The sequence below is a fragment of the Impatiens glandulifera genome, chromosome 3 (genome assembly GCF_907164915.1).
Source record: "Impatiens glandulifera chromosome 3, dImpGla2.1, whole genome shotgun sequence".
NCBI classification, from domain to species: Eukaryota; Viridiplantae; Streptophyta; class Magnoliopsida; order Ericales; family Balsaminaceae; genus Impatiens; species Impatiens glandulifera.
Genome location: NC_061864.1, coordinates 21,710,415 through 21,731,494, shown reverse-complemented (window position 1 = coordinate 21,731,494; position 21,080 = coordinate 21,710,415). Strand labels below are relative to the sequence as shown.

The 21,080-nt window shown below is 31.3% G+C and overlaps 2 protein-coding genes across 9 annotated transcripts; both read left to right on the top strand.

The window, feature by feature from the left end:
• Positions 1-267: 267 nt before the first annotated feature.
• On the top strand, positions 268-5,648 carry LOC124931440 (nuclear poly(A) polymerase 4-like). 8 transcript variants are annotated; one of them, XM_047471905.1, is made up of 12 exons: positions 268-777; positions 849-926; positions 1,598-1,705; positions 2,593-2,655; positions 2,738-2,899; positions 3,035-3,148; positions 3,239-3,301; positions 3,398-3,727; positions 4,114-4,278; positions 4,370-4,829; positions 4,970-5,031; positions 5,124-5,648. In XM_047471905.1, exons 1-11 carry the CDS (start codon positions 679-681, stop codon positions 5,014-5,016), a joined length of 1,689 nt encoding a protein of 562 aa, XP_047327861.1. In that variant the 5' UTR covers positions 268-678; the 3' UTR covers positions 5,017-5,031; positions 5,124-5,648. The 8 variants fall into 8 exon arrangements, 7 of the variants coding, with proteins under 7 accessions (XP_047327861.1, XP_047327860.1, XP_047327858.1 ...); XM_047471904.1 differs by having other exon boundaries at positions 4,970-5,039; XM_047471902.1 differs by having other exon boundaries at positions 4,370-4,853.
• A 3,426-nt stretch (positions 5,649-9,074) lies between these two features.
• Positions 9,075-20,731, top strand: LOC124929385 (MMS19 nucleotide excision repair protein homolog). Its single transcript, XM_047469736.1, has 20 exons — positions 9,075-9,201; positions 9,700-9,762; positions 9,846-9,900; positions 10,687-10,784; positions 11,265-11,423; positions 11,511-11,570; positions 12,276-12,464; positions 13,671-13,718; positions 14,068-14,154; positions 14,237-14,909; positions 15,669-16,048; positions 16,229-16,302; positions 17,260-17,365; positions 17,503-18,332; positions 19,447-19,522; positions 19,612-19,723; positions 19,892-19,968; positions 20,101-20,181; positions 20,254-20,333; positions 20,435-20,731. Exons 1-20 carry the CDS (start codon positions 9,124-9,126, stop codon positions 20,454-20,456), a joined length of 3,348 nt encoding a protein of 1,115 aa, XP_047325692.1. The 5' UTR covers positions 9,075-9,123; the 3' UTR covers positions 20,457-20,731.
• Positions 20,732-21,080: the final 349 nt, after the last annotated feature.

The following is a 21,080-nucleotide window of genomic DNA, read 5'->3' as shown; positions in this document are numbered from 1 at the left end:
AAAAAATATTATATTAATAATTAATGCAAGTTATTTTCAATTAAATTTGTTTAGTATAATACAATATGTTTATGACCGAATCTCGAGCTAATGTATTTTTTTTATAAAAATGTTATTTATTTTTGTTTAAAATTAATAATTTGAATGATTAAATAATAAGTTATTAATAAAATTATGAAATCAAATGAACCTATAAAATCGTGGGTGAATTTAATAAATACGGAAATTAAGAATTCATAAGATCTAAACCCCCAAGAGATCGGCACACGAAAACCCTCCACGTCTTCTAACCAACCCTAAACAACGCGCACTCTCTGCTCAAGGGTGCCGAAATCTTTTTCGAAGTAAATCCAAACATTGGATCTTTCATAGTAACTCTCTCTCTCTATCTCTCTTTAGGCGCCTTTGATCTTGGCTTGCTTCACAGTTCATAGATCTGATCGTTTTCCATTCCAGTCGTCGGTTCTGTAATCATCTAATTTTTCTCTTGTCGAAGACGTGGGTTTTGTTGGGTTATTGTGGATATCGTTAGTTATATAGTGATTCATTCGTTGTCTACATTATATAGCGTCTCCTTGAAGTTTGGTTTATTTGGTTGTTACTGTGATATAGAAAAGAAAAGGGTTTTGAGTTTCTGCCTTCAATTCATATTTTGGGGGAATTTTGTTTTTGGAAAAGATGGTCGAATTACTGGAGAAGCAATACGGCGTTACGAAGCCAATATCTACTGCTGAACCAACTAAGGCTGATTTACTTAGAACTGCTGAATTGGAAAAGGTTTTGTCTTTTACCTTACTTATTGTTGTTTTTGCTTTTTTTGCGAGAGATTTAAGCATTGTGATCTGCAGTTTTTGGATGATGCGGGGCTTTATGAAAGCGAGGAGGAAACTTCTAAGAGAAAAGAGGTCCTTGGTCGTATCAAAGAGGTCTCTCTTTGACTTTCTCCTGATTTCTTTATCTGCTTTGTTGAACAAAATTGTTGATTGTTGATTGTCAATGTTTTTGTGAGTTCAAACTTAAATGATAAGTATTGCAGGCATTTTGTTATTGGGGCAATTTTATTGTATGGATCTTGATACTTGATAGTTAATTATATTTATAGAAGAAGATAAGATATATGAATGCCTTGATGAAATAGGTCATGAAAGCAACTAATGTGTATTGTAAATAAAGTTAATTACAGACAAATTTGTGTCAGTTTGGTAGTAGAAGCAATTGATATCAAATAGTTCTGGAGTCTTTGTTAAACTAATTGGGCATCTGACACAATCAATTTATTAAAATTGCCAAACATTTAATTAACTATATTGTTCTCCATTGTATTTGTACTCTTTAATTGAATAATCAGAGGATATGCCTTTGTTCACTCATAATGGTAATGAGAGGAACATACTCTTCTTGATGATTTTATTATTTTTACAAGAAATGTATCAGTGTTATGCATGAATGATTTATTGTTTATTTGATTGTTTAAAGTTTTTCCTATTCTATTTCATAGGGTCTGATGAAGTTAATGCATACCTTAGTATATGCATTATTTATTTGATTTCCTTTTTAGCTGACATGTATGTCCACTTTTCTTTGGTGGGAATAATAGATAACGAAGAATTGGGTGAAACAACTCACTCTCCTGAGAGGCTATACAGAACAAATGGTGGAGGATGCAAATGCACTAATATTTACTTTTGGCTCTTACAGACTTGGGGTAAGCATGAGTTTTGCAGTTTTCCTTTTGGTGCTTCGATAGCATAACATTCACATCGGGATAAACCAAGGTCTTAGATGTTGATTGGGAAAGTGAATTACAAATGCTATGTTCTTTTAGTTGTTAAAGCAAACCTGTTGAGTTTGTAAATGCACATTCACATTCAGTGAAACTCGTGAACACTTATGAGATTTGTTTGACAAAATTGAAAATTAAGTGTTTAGAAACTTAACTTAGAACTTATAGTAATGAATATTTATGAAATATAAATTTTAGATCTAATTTCTGGTATCATTAACAATTTGAGAATTTAGTCAGACACATTCTATTGAGTAAAGTTTTTTATTTATTTTTTCAGCTCTGGTTAATGAATGAAGTGATCAATTTTATTTGATACCAGATAGCCTACAGTACTCTATCTGTTCATATTTAGTAATAGTAGAGTTATCAGATATAGCATTAAATGCAACAAGAAGTTTAGAGATTATGGAACTTTTTTATGGCGGTTTTAGTTCTTCTACCATCCATGTTAAGATGATTCTTCTACCCTCTTATAACATCTTCAACCCTATTGCTGAGAACAAGATAGCTAGTTCTTTTTGTTTTTCTTAGATATCACCTTTTTTAAAACCAGCATAACTTGACATCCCATTCCTAACACTTCAAGCTTTATCTGTTCTATTCTATTATATGCTGTTAAATTATTTCACAAGCCTTATTTGATGTGCTGTTACTACAACTCTCATGTTAGAAATCTGTGGGAGATCATTTCGTATTGTGAATTTGGTTCAAACCAATTTTGATATTAGGAGCCAAATTAGGTTAGTTAGTAGAATTAGCCGAAGCCCATAGATCAGATCAGATTATTTACTGCAATGCTTGTGCAGGTACATGGTCCTGGAGCTGATATGGACACTTTATGTATAGGGCCTTCATATATCAATCGCGAGGTAGGTAGTTTTCTTTTCAATACTTATGGTTTTTGTACTTGTCTCTGCACCTAATACAATACCTACGGCATATGCATCTCAGGAAGATTTTTTCTTTATACTACATGGAATGCTGGAAGAGATGGTAGAAGTGACCGATTTGCAGCCCATTCCTAATGCTCATGTTCCAGTTATGAAATTCAAGTTTGATGGGATATCAATTGATCTTCTTTATGCTAGTATATCTCTTTTGGTTGTCCCGGAAGTAAGTGTTGATCTCTGTATGATCTATTTTTTTGTATCAGCATTGAAATTTGAAGTAATGGTCAATGTTCTTTATGGGTTGTCTCTGCTGTTTCATCTTACTGTTTGACTAATTATTTAAGACACTTGTAACCAGGATCTGAATATATGTGATGTGTCTGTCCTATACAATGTTGATGAGCCAACTGTTCGGAGCCTTAATGGATGTAGGGTTGCAGATAGAATTCTTAAGCTTGTTCCAAATGTGGAGGTGATTGTTGTCCCTGTTTCTCTTCAGAAAAGATATGTATGCGTTATATATCTCTGATTCTTGTCTAAAGATATATAATATTTTTTGCAGCATTTTCGCACAACACTACGGTGTTTAAAGTTTTGGGCTAAAAGTCGTGGTATTTATTCAAATGTATGTAACTTTGTTGTGAATGTTCTTTTTCTTCCCTACTGTGTAGGTTATCTTTTTTTTAACTTCCATTGCTGATCAAACAAATATTATTAACAGGTCACTGGTTTTCTTGGAGGGGTGAACTGGGCTCTCCTTGTTGCCCGAGTTTGTCAGCTCTTTCCAAATGCTGCACCCAGCATGTTGGTTTCACGATTTTTTAGGATGTATACACAGTGGCATTGGCCAAATCCTGTTATGTTATGTGAAATTGAACAAGAGGAATTGGGGTTTTCTGTTTGGGACCCTCGTAAGAATCCTCGTGATAGAACTCATCATATGCCAATAATAACTCCGGCTTATCCTCGCATGAATTCTAGCTACAATGTTTCATTGAGCACCCTTAGGGTCATGATGGAGCAGTTCCAGTTTGGCAACAAGATATGCGAGGTGATAATGTGTTTAGTTTTTCTTTTACCCCTTCGGTCTTACTGGTGTGGTTATTTTTATTTACTTAAGATGCGTTTGATAAAACTGAATTTGAAGTGTTTAAAAAATGTTGAATAAATTAAATGAAAATAACATAATATTAAGTACTTGATATGTAGAGAAAATACTTAAAAATACTATTGTACCTTTAAAGAGATGTAATTTGATTGATATACAAGGCTTTTGCACGCTCTTACTCTAATACCTTGTTAGGTCAATCATTCATAGCTTATCAAATTTAATAAATTAAGTGATTTTAAATAATAGTTATAACTTAATTTAAATAAGCACTTAATTATCAAACAGCATGTCTTACTGATGTGATTATTTGCCTATTGCATTCTCAGGGCATTGAGCTGAACAAGGGAAAATGGAAAGCTTTGTTTGAACCGTATTTGTTCTTTGAAAGTTATAGAAACTATCTGCAGGTTGACATAGTTGCTGCTGATGATGGAGATTTACTTGCTTGGAGAGGTTGGGTTGAGTCCCGGCTGAGACAACTGACTCTGAAGGTAATCTTCTCGATTTATTAAATCAGTTGAATAAAGCTTTTGATTGAAATTTATGTATGGTCCCTATTCTTTTGTTCTTTGATCTGTACAGATAGAGCGAGATACCTACGGAAAACTGCAGTGCCATCCTTATCCCAATGTGTATCTGGATCCATCGAAGACTTGTTCTCATTCTTCCTTTTTTATGGGTTTGCAAAGAAAGCAAGGGGAAATAGTCCAAGAAGGTCAGCAATTTGATATTCGTGCAACGGTTGATGAGTTCAAGCATGCGGTCAATATGTACATGTTGTGGAAGCCGGGGATGGATCTCTCTGTTTCTCATATTCGGCGAAAACAGATTCCTCTTTATGTTTTTCCAGATGGGTGTAGAAAAAACAAAGTTAGGCCCGAATCCCAACAAGAACGATTGTGTGTGAAAAGGAAGGTAGACCAGATCGATCATCAGAAATCTCCAGACAAGCGGATATCGAGCAGCCCTGAGTCTGGTATAACTAATTCAAGTCCGGAGAGTAAAGTAACGGCAGGAGATGTTCTAGAAATACGTGATAGAGGTTTACAGTCCACCATATATGATAGTATTATCTCTACCAACTCGACTTTATCGTTTTATTTTTATATTATTTAGATTGTCGTAGAGTCTGACTTCTTCTCTTCTAGTGATCAAATTGTTTTTTTCTTCCTATTTCTGAAGATGAAACATTATGCTGCTGCCGAGATGGGGTTGATATTGGAAAATAAAGGGGGAGGAGTGAGGTGAAAGGGCAAGCATACTTTGCTCAAGCTTCTTATTGTTGTTCAGATTATTTTAGTTTGCTGTTTTGCTAGTTTTGTTTTTTTTTGTGCAGGTAACTTGCAGAGATTCAAATCAGGCTTCTGAACTGACCTGCAGTTACGGGGTGGGGGTGATGCACGACGAAAAATGAAGCAGTTCAGGGTGAGTAATGGTTTAGTTGGTTTCATGTAAATGAATGGCATTCAAATTTTGTTCCAGGGAGGAATGAAATGGAATGGAAATCCCAATGTTAATTGTTTACTGCTGGCTGAGATAATTGAAGATCAAGTGTTGTTGGGATTTGATGGTGGAAAAAGGAGGATGTAAGCCTTTGGTGAGTCTTGGGATATTATTATTATGGTATTATCTATTAGTTTAAACTCATAAGAAAGCTAACCTAAGGAGGGCTTTTCTGATTAGGTTTAGTAGGATGATTTTAAGCTGTGTTAGAGATAGGGAGAAAAGAAGAGAATGATGGATCCTTATGTACATTTTCTTCTTCTTTTATGACATGGAGATAAATCTAAATTTGTTATTGGTCTCTTGCAAAATCTCTTATTACACATCTTTTTATGTTATTATTTCTTGATTCGTGACTCAGATACGAGATTAGTTCTTGAGTATCTTGAATGTTGATTGGGTAAATGTCTAGGCTTTGACTTCGAGAACTAAGTATTGTGGGATGTGTTTATCGGTCGATGTGATCTTGTTCTTTGGTCGGTCTTTATGGGATAGATGATGTTAGCAAATTGAGGTTTATTCATGTAATTTTGTGGAGCTGGATTGTATTGTAAACTTTTTAAAAATGGTGATATAAAGTTTTCTAAAAGTAAATTTTTTTATTATTGATAGTTTTGTATTAAGATAAATCTCAATCTTATTTTTTTTTATAAGAGCTTGTTTGATGTTGGGGTTATTTTGATCATTTTAAAATAGTTTTTTTTTATCACAAAATTTAAGCTTTTAATAATTAAATCACTCAAAATTCTTCTTATTTTATTTTTTTATAAAATTTAAATATTATTTTATTTGTAATAAGTTAACCTAAACAAATCACAATAAGATTTTAAAATTATAAGTCGAATCTTATTTAAATAATCTAAAACTATAACCACCTCTTTCCATGCCAAAATAATTTATATTTAGTTCAATTTATCAAATTGAAAATATTATTTGTTTTTATTTTAAAAAATAGTTATCATTAATTTAAATAATATATATATATATATAATTAAATAATGTCAACAAAATCAAAATTAAATAAAAATCTTTCATTTTAAATATTAAATAAATAAATTTAATATTAATTTAATTATAAAAATATAGTTTTTAAAATACAAATCAAAATCAAAATATAATTATAAGTAATATTATTCAATATAGGTCATTTCTAAACGATAAAATTAAAAAAAAAAATAAAATAACCAACTAAACTTTAAAATTAAGTACTCAATCCTTTTAATTATTGTCAAAAATATTTTAGCTTGGATAAAATAATAATTAATTATTTTATGAGCAATTTGAGTCTTAAAATAGTAGAGAAATTAATCTGTACAAATAATTGACTAAAAGGAGATTAATTCAACTTAGGAGAAGTACTTACATGTGATGAACTTGAATTGTTGAATGAAAATGAACAAATTAAAAATAGTGAGAGTTTTTTTATTAATTAATATTTATTATTATTATCTAACATAAATTGTACTATCAATTTATAAAAAAAATTGCAAATATAAATATGATTAAAAATCGTTCTAAATCTCTCTATCCACTTTAGTCTAACTTAAAAACTACTCATATTTATTCTTAATAATTTTATTTTTATAATTAAATTTAATTTTTAACCTTTGTTAATTTTTAAAAATATTGAATTTAAGAAGAAAATATTTTCTGATAATAATCTTTAATTTTTAATTTTGTGTAACATTAATTAGTAACTATATTAAACTTTTTTTGGTTAATTTTTAATTTTGTGTAACATTAATTAGTAACTATATTAAACTTTTTTTGGTTAAGTTATTATATTTTTTAGGTGTGAAATGTATAATATCGATACCTACCGAAATCAAGATAAGATAAATGTATGAATTTTTTATATCAAAAACTTTCGATAAGGTATAAGGTATTAATAAAAAATTAAGATATATCATACCGACCCACCATAAAAATATTATTGAAAATTATCTTCATTAGAGTTAGTATTAAAAATAATAAATAAAATTATCTCCAAATAATTTTTAGTTACATATCACCTCAATTCTTTTTTTCAAACAAGTTAATATTCCAAGAATTAATAAAATCTTTAGTCACAATGCAATACATTTCTTTATTATATAAACAGTTCTAAGTTATATATCTGAAATAATAGATACTTTGATATTATAATTTTATTATTTATTATCTAAATCTTGATTTAGTATATGTTTAGTTGAATATAATTGGAATTGAATTTTACAATAGAATTATAATTTCAATTCCACCATAATTGATATCAAATTATAATTCAATTCTTATATTTGAAAAAAAATGTAATTCAATTTTAATTCATATATTTGAAAAAAAAAACAATTTAAATATATATTATTAATATATAGGTTTGACACACTATATTAAAATAATTGAGGTGTTAAAAGTTTTTGTCTAAAGTGAATTCTAAAAAAATAAAAATAATTTGACATGTTAATCTACTAAATTAAAAAAATATTTGTTCGGTATGTTAACTTCTAGATTTAAAAAAAAATAAGATATCGATTTGATATAATAACTTATAATTATAATTTTGAATGATAACCTACTAAATTATATATATATATATATATATATATATATATATATATATATATATTATATTTTAACTTTTTAATTTTAAAAAATATTTATCATGATGTAAATGGTAAAATAATAAAATATTTTTGTTTAAAAAGTATAAAAAAATTAAATATTTAAAATTATATTTTTAAACTAAAAATAGTGGAATTGAAAAGAACCTTGCTTAAAATTCCATATAAATTTTAATTTCAAATCTTAATGTTAAATGTTCTCTCAAACCTAAGAATTATAATTAAACTATAATTTTAATTTCAATTTTATGGTTACTAAACCTTTAGTTAAATCTTAATGTTAAATGTTCTCTCGAACCTAAGAATTATAATTAAACTATAATTTTAATTTCAATTTTATGGTTACTAAATTTTAATCTTATTGATGTTATTTTGTATTTAATTTTCTATATTTAATACCTTATTTGAATGAATAATAATTAATTATTTTAAAAAATACATCAACAAATAGAAACGTGAGTTGGAATGGAAAGAAAAATATTATTAAATTTGTTAATATATATATAACTGAAAAATAATTCGGATGAATATTTTATTTAAATCAATACCCTTAATATATTATAAAAAAATATTTAAATTTTAAATAAATTTTAAAATAATAAAGATTGAAATTTAAAATATATAACTTTAACTCCAGAGCTGGTCAAAACAAAGAGACCATAAAGATTGAAATTAAATTTAAATAAAATTTTTTCTTTTTTAACTTCAAAACTTATGTGAATTCTAGGGATAGATGAGTCAAACTTTAGCTCAAACTCAATTCAATTTATTATTTCCACTCAAATTCGAGTTTATAAATTTAAGCTCGAAAATTAAAAACTCAACTAAACTCGAAAAACTTGAATAAAATTAAAATTTTAAATATTTGTGTAAAAAAAATATTAATTTAAATTTAATATTAAAATAAATAAATAAATACATTACGTTTTACAAACTTTCAAATAAATATTAATATGAGCTCGACTTGAATATTAAACGAGTCGACTCCAACTTGGTCAAATCAAAATCAGAGTCAAACTCAAACTCAAACAAGGTAACTTAACTTATTTGCAGCCCAATTATTTCGATGAATTATAAAATTCAATAGATTTTTCAGAATCATGTTAAAGTTGAAGGACCAAAATATAAAGTTTCTCCTTCTTCGATGAACTGAAGGCGCCCTTAAACCCCTGCTCCCTTCTTCACCTTTTATTCTCTCTCTTCCTCTCTCTCTCTCTCTCCTCTGTGTCATCTATGGCCGACTCAAACTCTGCGCTCTGGATAAAGCATATAGAGTGTTATGTCGATTCCTCTACCCTTGAAATCGATCAGGTTCACTGCCCACTCTCTGCTACTCTTTTTCATTTTGTTAATTTTCCCGCCTTGCCTGCTGCTAACTTAAAACAATAAAAGATAGAACTTTTTTACTCTCAAGCTTGTCTTTTCACCTTTTTTTTCACAACTATGAATTGAATATGGTGAATGTACAATGACATTCATGAAGAAGAGTACAAAATTTGAAGTAAAATGTCACTGATTTAGCTTAATATTGTCTTTTTTTTATTACTTTCACACATGTGAACATTCTCTACCGTAATTGATTCTTATCTAAAATAGCTAATATTCAAATTAAAACATTTACACACATTAACAATAAATTGATCCTCAGTGAAAATTAATTGTAATGGTTGTAGTAAGGTGGTACCAGTATCATCATCTTCATTAGAATCATGGATTTGCAGTCAGTTCTCTTTATTGAAATGGGGGATTTGGGTATTGTTCTTCCAATTGTGATTTGAATTGGGTTTATTCTTATATGCTTACTTGCAGGTTGCAAGTTTGGATGCAATTGCTACCCTTTTGAAGAATGATGCATTGACTATTGAAACATTAGTGAGCTTATATTTGCTGGCTTTGCATTCTGATTTCCTGATATTCTATGCATACATTTACTACAACATTACCAATTGTGATAGGTGAGAGAGATGGAGATGTATTTGACTACTACTGATAACATTCTACGAGGAAGAGGTACTTCATTCTTGTTTCTCTTATTGGTTTATTCCTCTTTTTTCAAAAGAATAACTTCATATTAAGAAGACTAAAGTAAACTCAAAGATCGCCACTATGGTACAAGTAGAAATGATTCAACCAATAAGGCACATGAATTACAACGACGAAAACATACAATGATAATCAACGAGTAATTTGTTCCTTAGGAAAATATATTATTTAGTTAAGCTTGAAGGGGGGAAAAGGACTCAACTTGAACACTTTTTCATTTTCCTAAATGCCAAAATAAGCAGTAGGCCTATTTTGCGTGGTACTGTTATGGAGTACTATTTTGAACTAACTAACCGAATATGTAGTTTGAAAATGGATCTCCAAGAATGAGTCTAAGTTCATTTTTCTGAAGATATGTCTCTATGTTGCATTACCAAATTCATCCTTCAGATATAATAACATTAAGAGGTTGAATTCTATTATCATGTAACCTAGTAAAACACGGTGGATATTTATGTAGCGGAAATTGTTTATACTCTGAGCTTTTTGTTTAAAGTGACTACTATCTTTTTTACCTTTTTATTTAGAAAATTTCTTGCCATGCAATTAACACGAGGAATATTGGAAATAATTTATTATTACTGGTATAGTTGTTTCTTCCAAAGGTTTTATTAAGGAAAGAAGAGTGACAGTAGCCTCATTTCTAGCCATCTTGCTAACTTTTTGTAATTGTGATGTATAATATCTATGTTTGCTTCTCCAGTTTGTTTTATGCATTCTGTTTCTGTCACTTACGTTCTTGTCGCTACCCAGGTATACTTTTCCTTGGAGAGTTGCTAGAACTTCTGTCCTCAAAGACCTTGAACGATGCTTCAATACGAAGTTTAACAGAATTCTTCACAGAACGGCTGGTTAGTAATAATGATGGGATTACTAATGCTCCAAGATTTTTGAAAATTTAAATATCCCTTAAGTATTTGCTGATGATGTTCATTGGAAGTTGAATTGAATGAAATGTGAGCATAATGTTCTTTCCACTTTGACAGTTTAAATGACCCTCAAAGTATATGACCATTTGCTGGTTATGGTTTTTGGGAGTGTATTGAATGAACGGGGTGATAATGTATTGTTTCTATTTATTCTGGTCTTATGATTACTGAAATGATGAGATGTTAGGGTTCTGATTTAACAACCTTAATAAAAATCGGCCAATTAAAGCATTAAAGATAATTGAAAAAAAGAAAACTACTATCACAATCTAACACTATCTGTGTTTCTAATTTTTCTGCTGGGGTCCAAATATGTTTAACTTGAACATTTTCTTTTTCAAATTTTATTTATTGTTTCTTTTATTGTTCGGTACAAAATGGATTATCTTGTGTTGATGTCAGGCAGATTGGAAGGCATTACGGGGCGCACTTGTGGGCTGTTTGGCTTTGACAAAGAGAAAAAGCAATGTTGGTATGATTACTATTAGTGAAGCAACAGGTGTTGCAAATTCTTTTTTCCATACCTTGGCGGTGCGGTCCCTTAGCCAGTATGATAGATTGGTATACCAATATTTTGTAACCCCATTTCTCAGTTATATTATACTTTTTTGAATGTCCTTTAATGACTTCACTCGTATACTTTGGCAGCTTTGCTTTCAACTCCTAGAATGCTTGCTTGAGCACTATCCAGATGCAATTGTGGGACAGGTATCATTTTATCTTGATCTCTAGTGACACTTGCACATGTTTCTGTTGAAAAAAATATTTTTTATTGTAGGACAACTTCTGCACAGTTTATTTTGCTATCTATTTGTTTATTTTATATTGGTCAACAAATAAAAGGAAACAATGATTAATAGTACAACAGAACTTGTGGTCACAGATCAGTTTTCTTTTCTGTCAGGGAGATAGCTATATATTGAACATAAACATCCTTACAGACCATATCCAAAAGAGTAGATAATTTTTTTTTCCATGGAACAAATAAAAAGAAACAAACTTTACTACCCAATGTGCAGCTTGAAGTCACCATTCATTTGCATAAAATCTTTAATGTCCAAATCTTCCAAATACATATTGATTCAATGCAGCATTCAACAGAAGCTTTCCAATGAATTCAAACGAAAGCTTTAGCCATTGTTCTTGCAATTAAACATCAGTGAAATGCAAAGACAAACACCTAGCAAACAAAACAGAGATATGCTGAATTTAATCCCACTGTTCTTTCACATGAACTGCATGACTCCTGTTTTATGTGAAAGATGTTGCTCCTATTTTTAACACATGTTGAACTATATACTTGTCTTTTTTGAAGTGCCGGAATTATTGTGCCATAACTAAATATTTCCATTTCATGTTTTATGCTAATATTATAATGATTTGCTTTTATTTGTTACTTGAATTCTGAATTAGGGTGACCTTCTATTCTACGGAATCTGCGAGGCTCTAGATGGGGAAATGGACCCCCAATGCTTAATGATTGCCTTCCATATTGTGGAGTTGTTGGGGAAACTATTTTCAGATCCATCAAGTCCACTATCAGCACTTGCTGCAGATCTTTTTGATATTTTGGGTCGCTATTTCCCTGTGCATTTTATAAAGGTAAGATTGTCACCAATCTCATTTACACATGCTTCTCTTTTTTAGGAGAATAGAAATCTAGCTAAAGCAGATTAAGATATGTTTAGTATTTGATTCTACTTTATGATTGAATTGTAACATGTAAGGGACTTCCTGTTCTGGATTTTATCTTAATGGTAAAAATTGAAGTTTTGTAAGGTTGACATGGGGAGTTTTGTTTTCTAATTTGTTGGATTCCGACAATTTGGAAAATAGTTATTGCACATCTCTGGTGAATGTCAATACTATTTTTCTTTCTTCCATAAGCTTGCATAGTTTTCTTTCCCTTTAAGTTGTAGTTTGTAGCTTTTTCTAATAAATTTTTATATTTAATCCTGTAATCTAAAATTGACTTTTGTTGTTAGAATTTGTCTACTTATATTCTGTTATACCTTGAACTAGAATTAGGTATAAATCTTGAAATCTCGAAGTATATACTTGATAAAAGGATAGAAGAATTATAGTGAGATGAGGAGTGAAGAATTAATGGAGGGAGATAGAACCCTCACTGTTAGAGGAATACAATAGGGATGAGAGAGGGAATCCCTAACAAGAGAATTCAACTAATTTTCATTGCATAACCACAATATAACTGCTACTAATCTATTTATACTATTTATTTATAACCGCCACTTCTTAACTGCCCCAATAGAGCATTAACCCTAAAATCCTTTCCACTTGTATCATATTCATTTGATTATTAGTTTCATACATGGAGAAATTTTCCTATTGATGCCCATTCCAAAATAAGTTATAAATATAAGAAAAAAAATAACATAGAGAAAGTAAGCCATCTGCAAGCTGACACCTAAAGTTGGCTGATATTGCTCCTTTAGGATATTTTAGCAGTTAGCATGATCATTTTTCATTTTTTTTGTTTCACCTGTTCAATAACCACACATTCGATGCTTTGGTACAATTTACAAACCATCTTAGTTTAGATAGTGGGAGAAATTAACATGAAGGAATTGACTATTATTTCTTGCATTCAAGCTTGACAGGTGAGGTGACTATTATTGTTGCCCTTTTAGGACATTAAGCAATCAGCATGATTTGTTTTCTTGTCAATTTCTTTGTTTCACCTGTTCATAACCTTGCTGAATGTTATCTGTGCCGTTCTTTCCTCTGTGCCTCATTTAGTATTTAGCTCTATCTTGACTCTTTTTTTGGTTCACTTAATAATTAAAGGGAGAAGAGATTGACGTGAAAAGGGATGAGCTGTCAAAGGCACTGATGGTATGTTCGATCTTCACTGAGCTTGTAAAGCACCTTTTATTATCAAATAATATAATTTATTGTTGGTTACAACTGGAGAAAGAAGAAATAAATATTACAGGGTGTAGCCCTTAATATATGCCCATTCACCTTCACTGGATATTAAACACTGACTTGTTGTTGCTTAAAATAGGTGAAGGAAAAATTAGCCAAAAGTTAATACCTTTCTTGATCAAATTACCTATGTTTACCCCCCTTTAATTTTAGCTTTAAAAAGGTGCAGTTGTCAAAGTTCACAATTTTGTGTCAAATTTTCTGCTACAGTTTTTAATGCTTCTATGGTTTATTGGGCTATTCTATTTTCCATCAGTTGGCGTTTGCTTCCACACCTGTCCTTGAGCCACATGCAATCCCATTGCTTCTTGAAAAGCTTTCCTCTTCTCTCCCGTCCTCAAAGGTTGGTTTAAACAATACATATTACCTTTCCGTGCTTATGGAAATGTTATACAACTTCATTCAATTATGATCAATGTTTGTAGATTGAGTCTTTGAAGTACCTTAGCTACTGTTCTGTGAAGTATGGAGATAAGAGGATGGAAAATCATGCTGAAGCTTTGTGGACTTTGCTGAAAGATGTCATTTTTAGTTTGCCAGAGTCTACATTGTCTTCGGAATTGGAAGCAATGGATAAAGGTTCTCCAGAGAATGAAATTGCAAGAGAAGCTTTTCAACTTCTTCAGAAACTTATTACTATAAATGAAGCCTCATACTTAAATATGATAGTCGCTGATGAAGACATAATCAAGACTTTCAAGTCGGCCAATTTAAAGGATTCTCTTGAAATTCCTGTACAAAACAACCAGAAATTGCTTGCTGTTGGTCAAATATTGTCTGTTACCGCCCAAGCCTCAATTGTTTCTTGCAACAGAGTCTTTGAAAGTTTCTTCATCAGTTTAGTGGAAGGATTCGTCCCTTCAGTTTCAGATTTATCTGGTAACAATTATGATGGAGCTCTATTTCTCTGTGTTGATCTGCTTGCTGCATCTAGACATTTGACAGTAGGCCCCGAAGAGTCAAACTCTCTTATTCTATCTGGTGATGAGATTTGGGGATGCATGCTTCAGGAATTTTGCACTTCACTAACTAAGGCCTTTTCTTCTACACTGGTGAGAAGTGATGACAACATTGATAATTTCCGTCTTTCCTTAGGATGTGAGTACCATTCTTTGTAGCTTAAAGATAATACCATCTCTACGATTATGGATATCTTTGATTTATAATCAAATTGCACCCTTAAACTTCATTGATATGTCTATTTGTTAACATTTGTAGCTATTCTTCTGATTATATGAGGATTACTATGTTTATACTCATATTCATGCCGAGATTCGTACTCTATTGTTTACTGTGTTAGAAATGCCCACATGTTGATGCTGCCCTATGTTTTGTCTTTTGTTAGGTTGGTAGTATGATTGGGGTTCACCATTGTCTGATATACATGTGTCCATAACCGATCCTTTTAATATATTACTTTCGTTTCAAAGTGTATATGTGTTTCTGTTAAGTTAGGTTAGGTCAGGTAAATGGGTTTTCGAGTCTTTTACTATTTCTCTTGTGGCATATGCATAGGCATTTATAATTCTCTTGTATTTATATGTGCTATCAGTAATGTTAACCTTTATTGAAGTGATTCATTGCTAATTTATCCATTTAATGCTTTATTGGAAAAGAATATTCACCAAGAAAATGTTGCATGCTGATTTGATCCCTTACAAAAATGAGCTGGATAATTTTTTATTTATTTTTCACTACTATCTTTCTCACATGATAATTTCTCTCTCAAGGTTTTTTTTATTAATGAAATAAGTAGAATTTCATAGGTTGAATATCTCAGCATCGTTCAAAAAGTTAAGTCATTAGTCTGTATTTGTGGATATCATATCTGGATTAACTTTTTCAATCAAATTTCAGTGAAAGGTTTACAGATTTTGGCAACATTTCCTGGAAGTTCTTTCCCAGTATCGAAGTCCATATATGAGAATATTTTGACAAAACTTATGTCAATCATCACATTGGATTTTAGCCACTCATTGTTGTGGAAGTTATCTCTGAAGGCATTGGTTGCGATTGGTTCCTTTATTGAAAAACATAATGAGTCTGAGAAGGCTGTGAGTTTCAAGGCTATCGTGGTAGATAGGGTCATTAGAATGTTGTCTTATGATGATACCACCGTGCACCTTGAGCTCAAACTTCAAACAGTCACTGACATTGGCATGATTGGGCCTACTCACATGATGTGCGTTGTGCAAGCATTGGAAGAAACTATTTTCTCGTATCTAAGTGAAGTTTATGTACGTTTATCTCCCTTTTTCATTGAAGTACTCCTAGTGAAACATCATTATTCTTGTGTCATACTCTATTACTCATGTCAATGCATATGTGTTTATAGTTTGAGAAAGTAAGTATTCTTTCATACCTAGTTGAACTTGGCAATGCAAGTTTCTCAATTAACTTCATATTTGTTTCTCTAGGGCAATGGGAATGTTAAATCAACAAAGTCCTGTGTCCAGCTTTTGGAATGTTACTGTAACAAGTTGCTACCATGGTACAAGTTCATTTCATATCGCTATTTTCATTTTGTTTGTGGAGAAATATCTCATGCATATTGTAAGTACGAAGCCAATATTTAGCGAGGGTATTCAGAATCATCGTAAATGCAGTATATTCTACATTGCTTCCATGCTATATAGTAGAGTATCTTTGCATGTGTTTTTGTCAGTTAGATGCTACTGAACCTTAGAGGTGGTACCAAGAGTCCGATAACCGCATCACCACCTTATAGCTGACCCATCTTCCTTAATAGACGTCCCATCCCAACTTATCTTCCTTCTTAATAAGTTGAATGTGTTTCATCCCCAATTTTTTGTAGTTGCTCTAAAGCTTTAATTAGATGGGCATTCCTACCTCACATATTTTAAATACTTTTATTTTATTTATGATAATGTTTTCCAGTGGATGTAATAGTAATTATTTGATCTGTTCTCTTTATCATTTAGGGTATCTCCGAGCTTCTACAATATCATGAACACGGCCTGCCAAAGCTTGATGTATAAGCATTTAAATTGTTTCTTCAAGCTAAAATTGAAAATTGTAGCCCAAATATAGAGTGTCTCCCTTGGATTTCCATGTGGAAACTCTATCCCATTTAACTGCTCAAGAGGAAGTATGAGAAGATTCCTTTGTCTATTTCCTGAAAAGAAAATTTTTCTTGATATTGAGGGCTAGGTTTGGATTAGGGTATTCCTGCTAGAAAAAATGCATCCATCTTTCGCCTATGACATCTAATATAAATGTCACTTCATACAAGTTCTTAATTTCATCTATTAGAACTGGTTATTGTTCCTAAACACAAATTAATATCTTTATTGGGGTAGATTATACACGGCACACCATATTCATATTCTTAAATGACATTTTTCTTTTTCTTTTTTTCTGGTTAGATAATTTTTTCCTCTCATTTTCCTTAATACTTGCTCTGACCTGGAATCTTCAAAATGTTCAGGTTTGTTGAGATCAAGAGTTTCAAGGACATTCCATCAAAATTTGTCCTTAAAATTTTAGACCAACTTGATAGTTGCAATAATTCTGACATCGTGATCAAGGAAAATGTAAGTGTTGAGCTTATTTTTGGTTGCAATGCATAACATTATTTTCTTCAAAATATCCAGTTCAATTACCCAATATCATTGAAATTACATCAGCGGCCAAGAAAAATGCATTCTCAGTATTTCTGATTCTTGTCCAGGAATTATTTGATGTAATGATGGCAACAATGAAGCGGGCTGTTGCAATTTGTTCAGAGGAAAGTCAAAGCAAAATTATTGAAAGAGCTTTTCATGTACTTTTATCAAGGGAGCATATCTCAGACTCTGATCCATTAAAAATAAAAGGATCTCCACTTGACCAGAGTTTAAAGAGTTGTGAATGGATCATTTCATTATTTTCTTCAGTCATTATAGCTCTTCATCCTCAAACATGCATTCCAAACATCATATCTGTCATAAATATATTAATGAGAAACCTCGTTTCTGGACACATTCCTGCTGCCCAGGCATTGGGTTCTATACTCAACAAACTGCCTTCAAAAGCCAATCCATTTGGAACTTCCACTGACTGCAATCTTGAAGAGGCATTGGACATAGTCTTTAACGGTATTGTATTGAATGGTGATAAAGATGGTCTTCTAAAATGCTTTAGTTCTACTAAAATAAATGTATATGATCCCCAAGGAAGATTGTTTTATGTCAATGCTATTGTTGGATTAGCATGGATTGGAAAGGGGTTGGTTATGAGGGGTCATGAAAAACTTAGAGACGTAGCAATGACATTCTTGAGTTATTTACTTGTGGATGGCGATGTTAGAGTCTCTTCACTGAAAGATGTCAATGAGCAGGATCTTCTTACAGTGAGGAAAGCTGCAGCAGATGCATTTCATATTCTTATGAGTGACTCTAATGATTGCTTGAACAAAAGTTTTCACGCAGCTATTAGACCCCTCTATAAGCAGCGGTTCTACTCTACAATGACGCCCATTCTTCTCTCTTCACTTGTGCAAATTGATTCTTTAATCACAAGGTGCGGAATTCTTATCTTCCTACGTTCTTTTTTCCAATATTACAAAATTGTTGTCTTCCTATATTCCCTTTTCACTTTCACTGTTAGTACTTGTTTAAGATGATCAATTTACGAAATTGTTAACTCCTTACATTCCTTTTCCAGTCATTTCCTCCCTCTTCCTTGGAAAGATAGGATTGAAACATGCATGACCAATAAATTAAATTAATAGAACATGCATATTAGTCAGATTGGTATAAACCGTCTGTTACTGAGATACCTTTATGGCTAGCCTTATAGTTTATTCTGATGATATTCACTCACTATTCCAGGTCATAAAAGTTTGACCATTTGTATCATGATATCTGTTATTCACTCCTATTTTTATTTGTTTATATATAAAATTAAGTGAAAAGTGTTTTACAAACAGAAATATATAAATCTGGGATATTACAAACATCAATATCCCCACTAAACCTATGATGCCTTGCCCATTTACAAAGTTTATGAGCAAGCAATGCATTTTTCCAATTCAAAACATATAGCGAAGGAGATGATAAAAATTTAGAATTACATTATTATGGATTAAGGATTTTTTTAGCCTCCCATGAGATAAAAGGGCCGACCCCGAGGATTGGTTTGCCCTAGCCTAATCTCAATTGGCTGATTGACGACGATAAAGAAAATTTATATAATAGTAAAAGAAAAGTGATATGTTAGATAGGTGTCAAACCTGTTACTTTCTTCTTAGGAAACGGACACTATCCACTATCCAACGATTTTTATACTTTATATAAACACATAATAAGTACAGTGTGGCGGGCCTGCATGAGATTGTATTTGTTGCTCCTACTCAATGGATAAACTCTGTACTTTGTAAGGAATTTAAATGAGGAGAGTATGGTGACTTTGTCGCTGTTGATGATGACTTTTAGCATAATTCAGTCCTATTTATAGTTGCAGAAGGTGGCATATTGGCCTTATTTTGAATGATTGATTCTTTGTTACTAGATATTGAAATATGTGTGCTGATGGATAATTTAGTTCATTTCTGATCATATTTCAAGTTTCACTTTATAGAATAGTGCTCAGGTTTCTCTATCTTAATCATAGATTTTCTGTAATGTTATTTCAGATCTATGATATACCGAGCTTTTGCCCATGTCATTTGTGGTGCTCCACTAAATGCTGTCTTGACAGACTCTAGAAAGGTTGAAGGCTTTATAGATTCTTCTACACTTTATTGCTGACTTTTGGTGTGATATGTCTCAGCAACAATATGTATTTTTTTTGTTGGCAGCTTATTCCTATACTCTTAGACAGCTTAACCATTTTAAGCAAGGATGGGAAAGACAAAGATCTTGTATACAGTCTCCTGCTTGTATTATCTGGGATGTTAATGGACAACAATGGTAAGATCGTTTACTTTTCTTGGAGTTTTGATTAAATTGTTATTGAAACAAAATCATGGAAAAAGATTGAAATTCTATTTGTTTCTAATTAAGGCAAGTATTGTACAAGTTGCTATTCTGTTCAACCACTAATTTTCTAGCTGTTTTCTCTATCATTTTGTGGTGTAGGACAAGAAGCTGTCGTCGAGAGTGTGCATATTATTGTCAGACATCTACTTGGACTCATCTCCTATCCTCATATGATGGTACAAATTTATGAAGAAACTATACGAACTATAGTTATTTCATTAATTTTATTCCATTGTCTCCTCTTAAAGCCACATTTTATGATGAATATATCAATGAGATTTGTTTTCTTCATTTGCTTTGGCTCGTAGCTTGTCCGAGAGACAACAATCCAATGTTTTGTTGCTCTATGCCGTCTTCCCTATGCAAGAATATATCCAATGAGAACACAGGTTAGCTTCTTCTAGCATGTAGCAGTTTGAGCATGAATTGAAAAGTTTCTAAAACCCTTCACTATTGTTAAGGTATTACAAGCTATAGGAAAGGCTCTCAATGATCCAAAAAGAATTGTTCGTGAAGAAGCTGTTAGATGTTGGCGAGTGTGGTCAGGACTGACTGATTGAACTATAATCCTTGCTTCTTATTACACTAATGTGGATTATAATTGAAGTTGTTTGACATGTACTTAATATGCATTTTGGACAGGGCATCAATTGCATCTAAATAGTAGATGTGGTCTCCAAACAAGTCCAAGATCTCGATTTGCAACGTCAATGCAAACATTTATGTTTTGAACTTTTTTGTTTTGTTTTTTATTACTTCTTCCCTCCATATTTGTATTTAGTGAAGAGACATTGAGAATTGAGATCAATGTGTATTGTTTGGTAAGAGCCTATTATGATGATATTGGTTTTGTAAGAGAATTTATTCTAATAGTTTGTACAATAACTAACAACACTATCTATATATATTATAATTGACAATTGTCACTAATATTTTCCTCATTCATAAAGAAACTAGATGAACTGTTGTTGGCATGGAGAATTTCAAATAATTTATCTTCTTCCACATTTGATGGCCACACTTGTCCTGTTTCATCAAAACTAGTTTTATCTCTTTTCTGATTTTCTAACACTGAATTATCACTCTGAAAAATCCAAATTATTCAAATCAGATATGAATTTGTGAAGGTATACCAATTTTTGCTCTCTTGAACAATTTTTTTTACTTGAACTATTATTTTATTGAGTTTTATTTATTTATAATATTCATAAAATTCTAAAATTAATTAGTAAGGAAACATTGTGATTATGGGTAGGATTGTACAAATTATGAGTTTATCTATGGATCA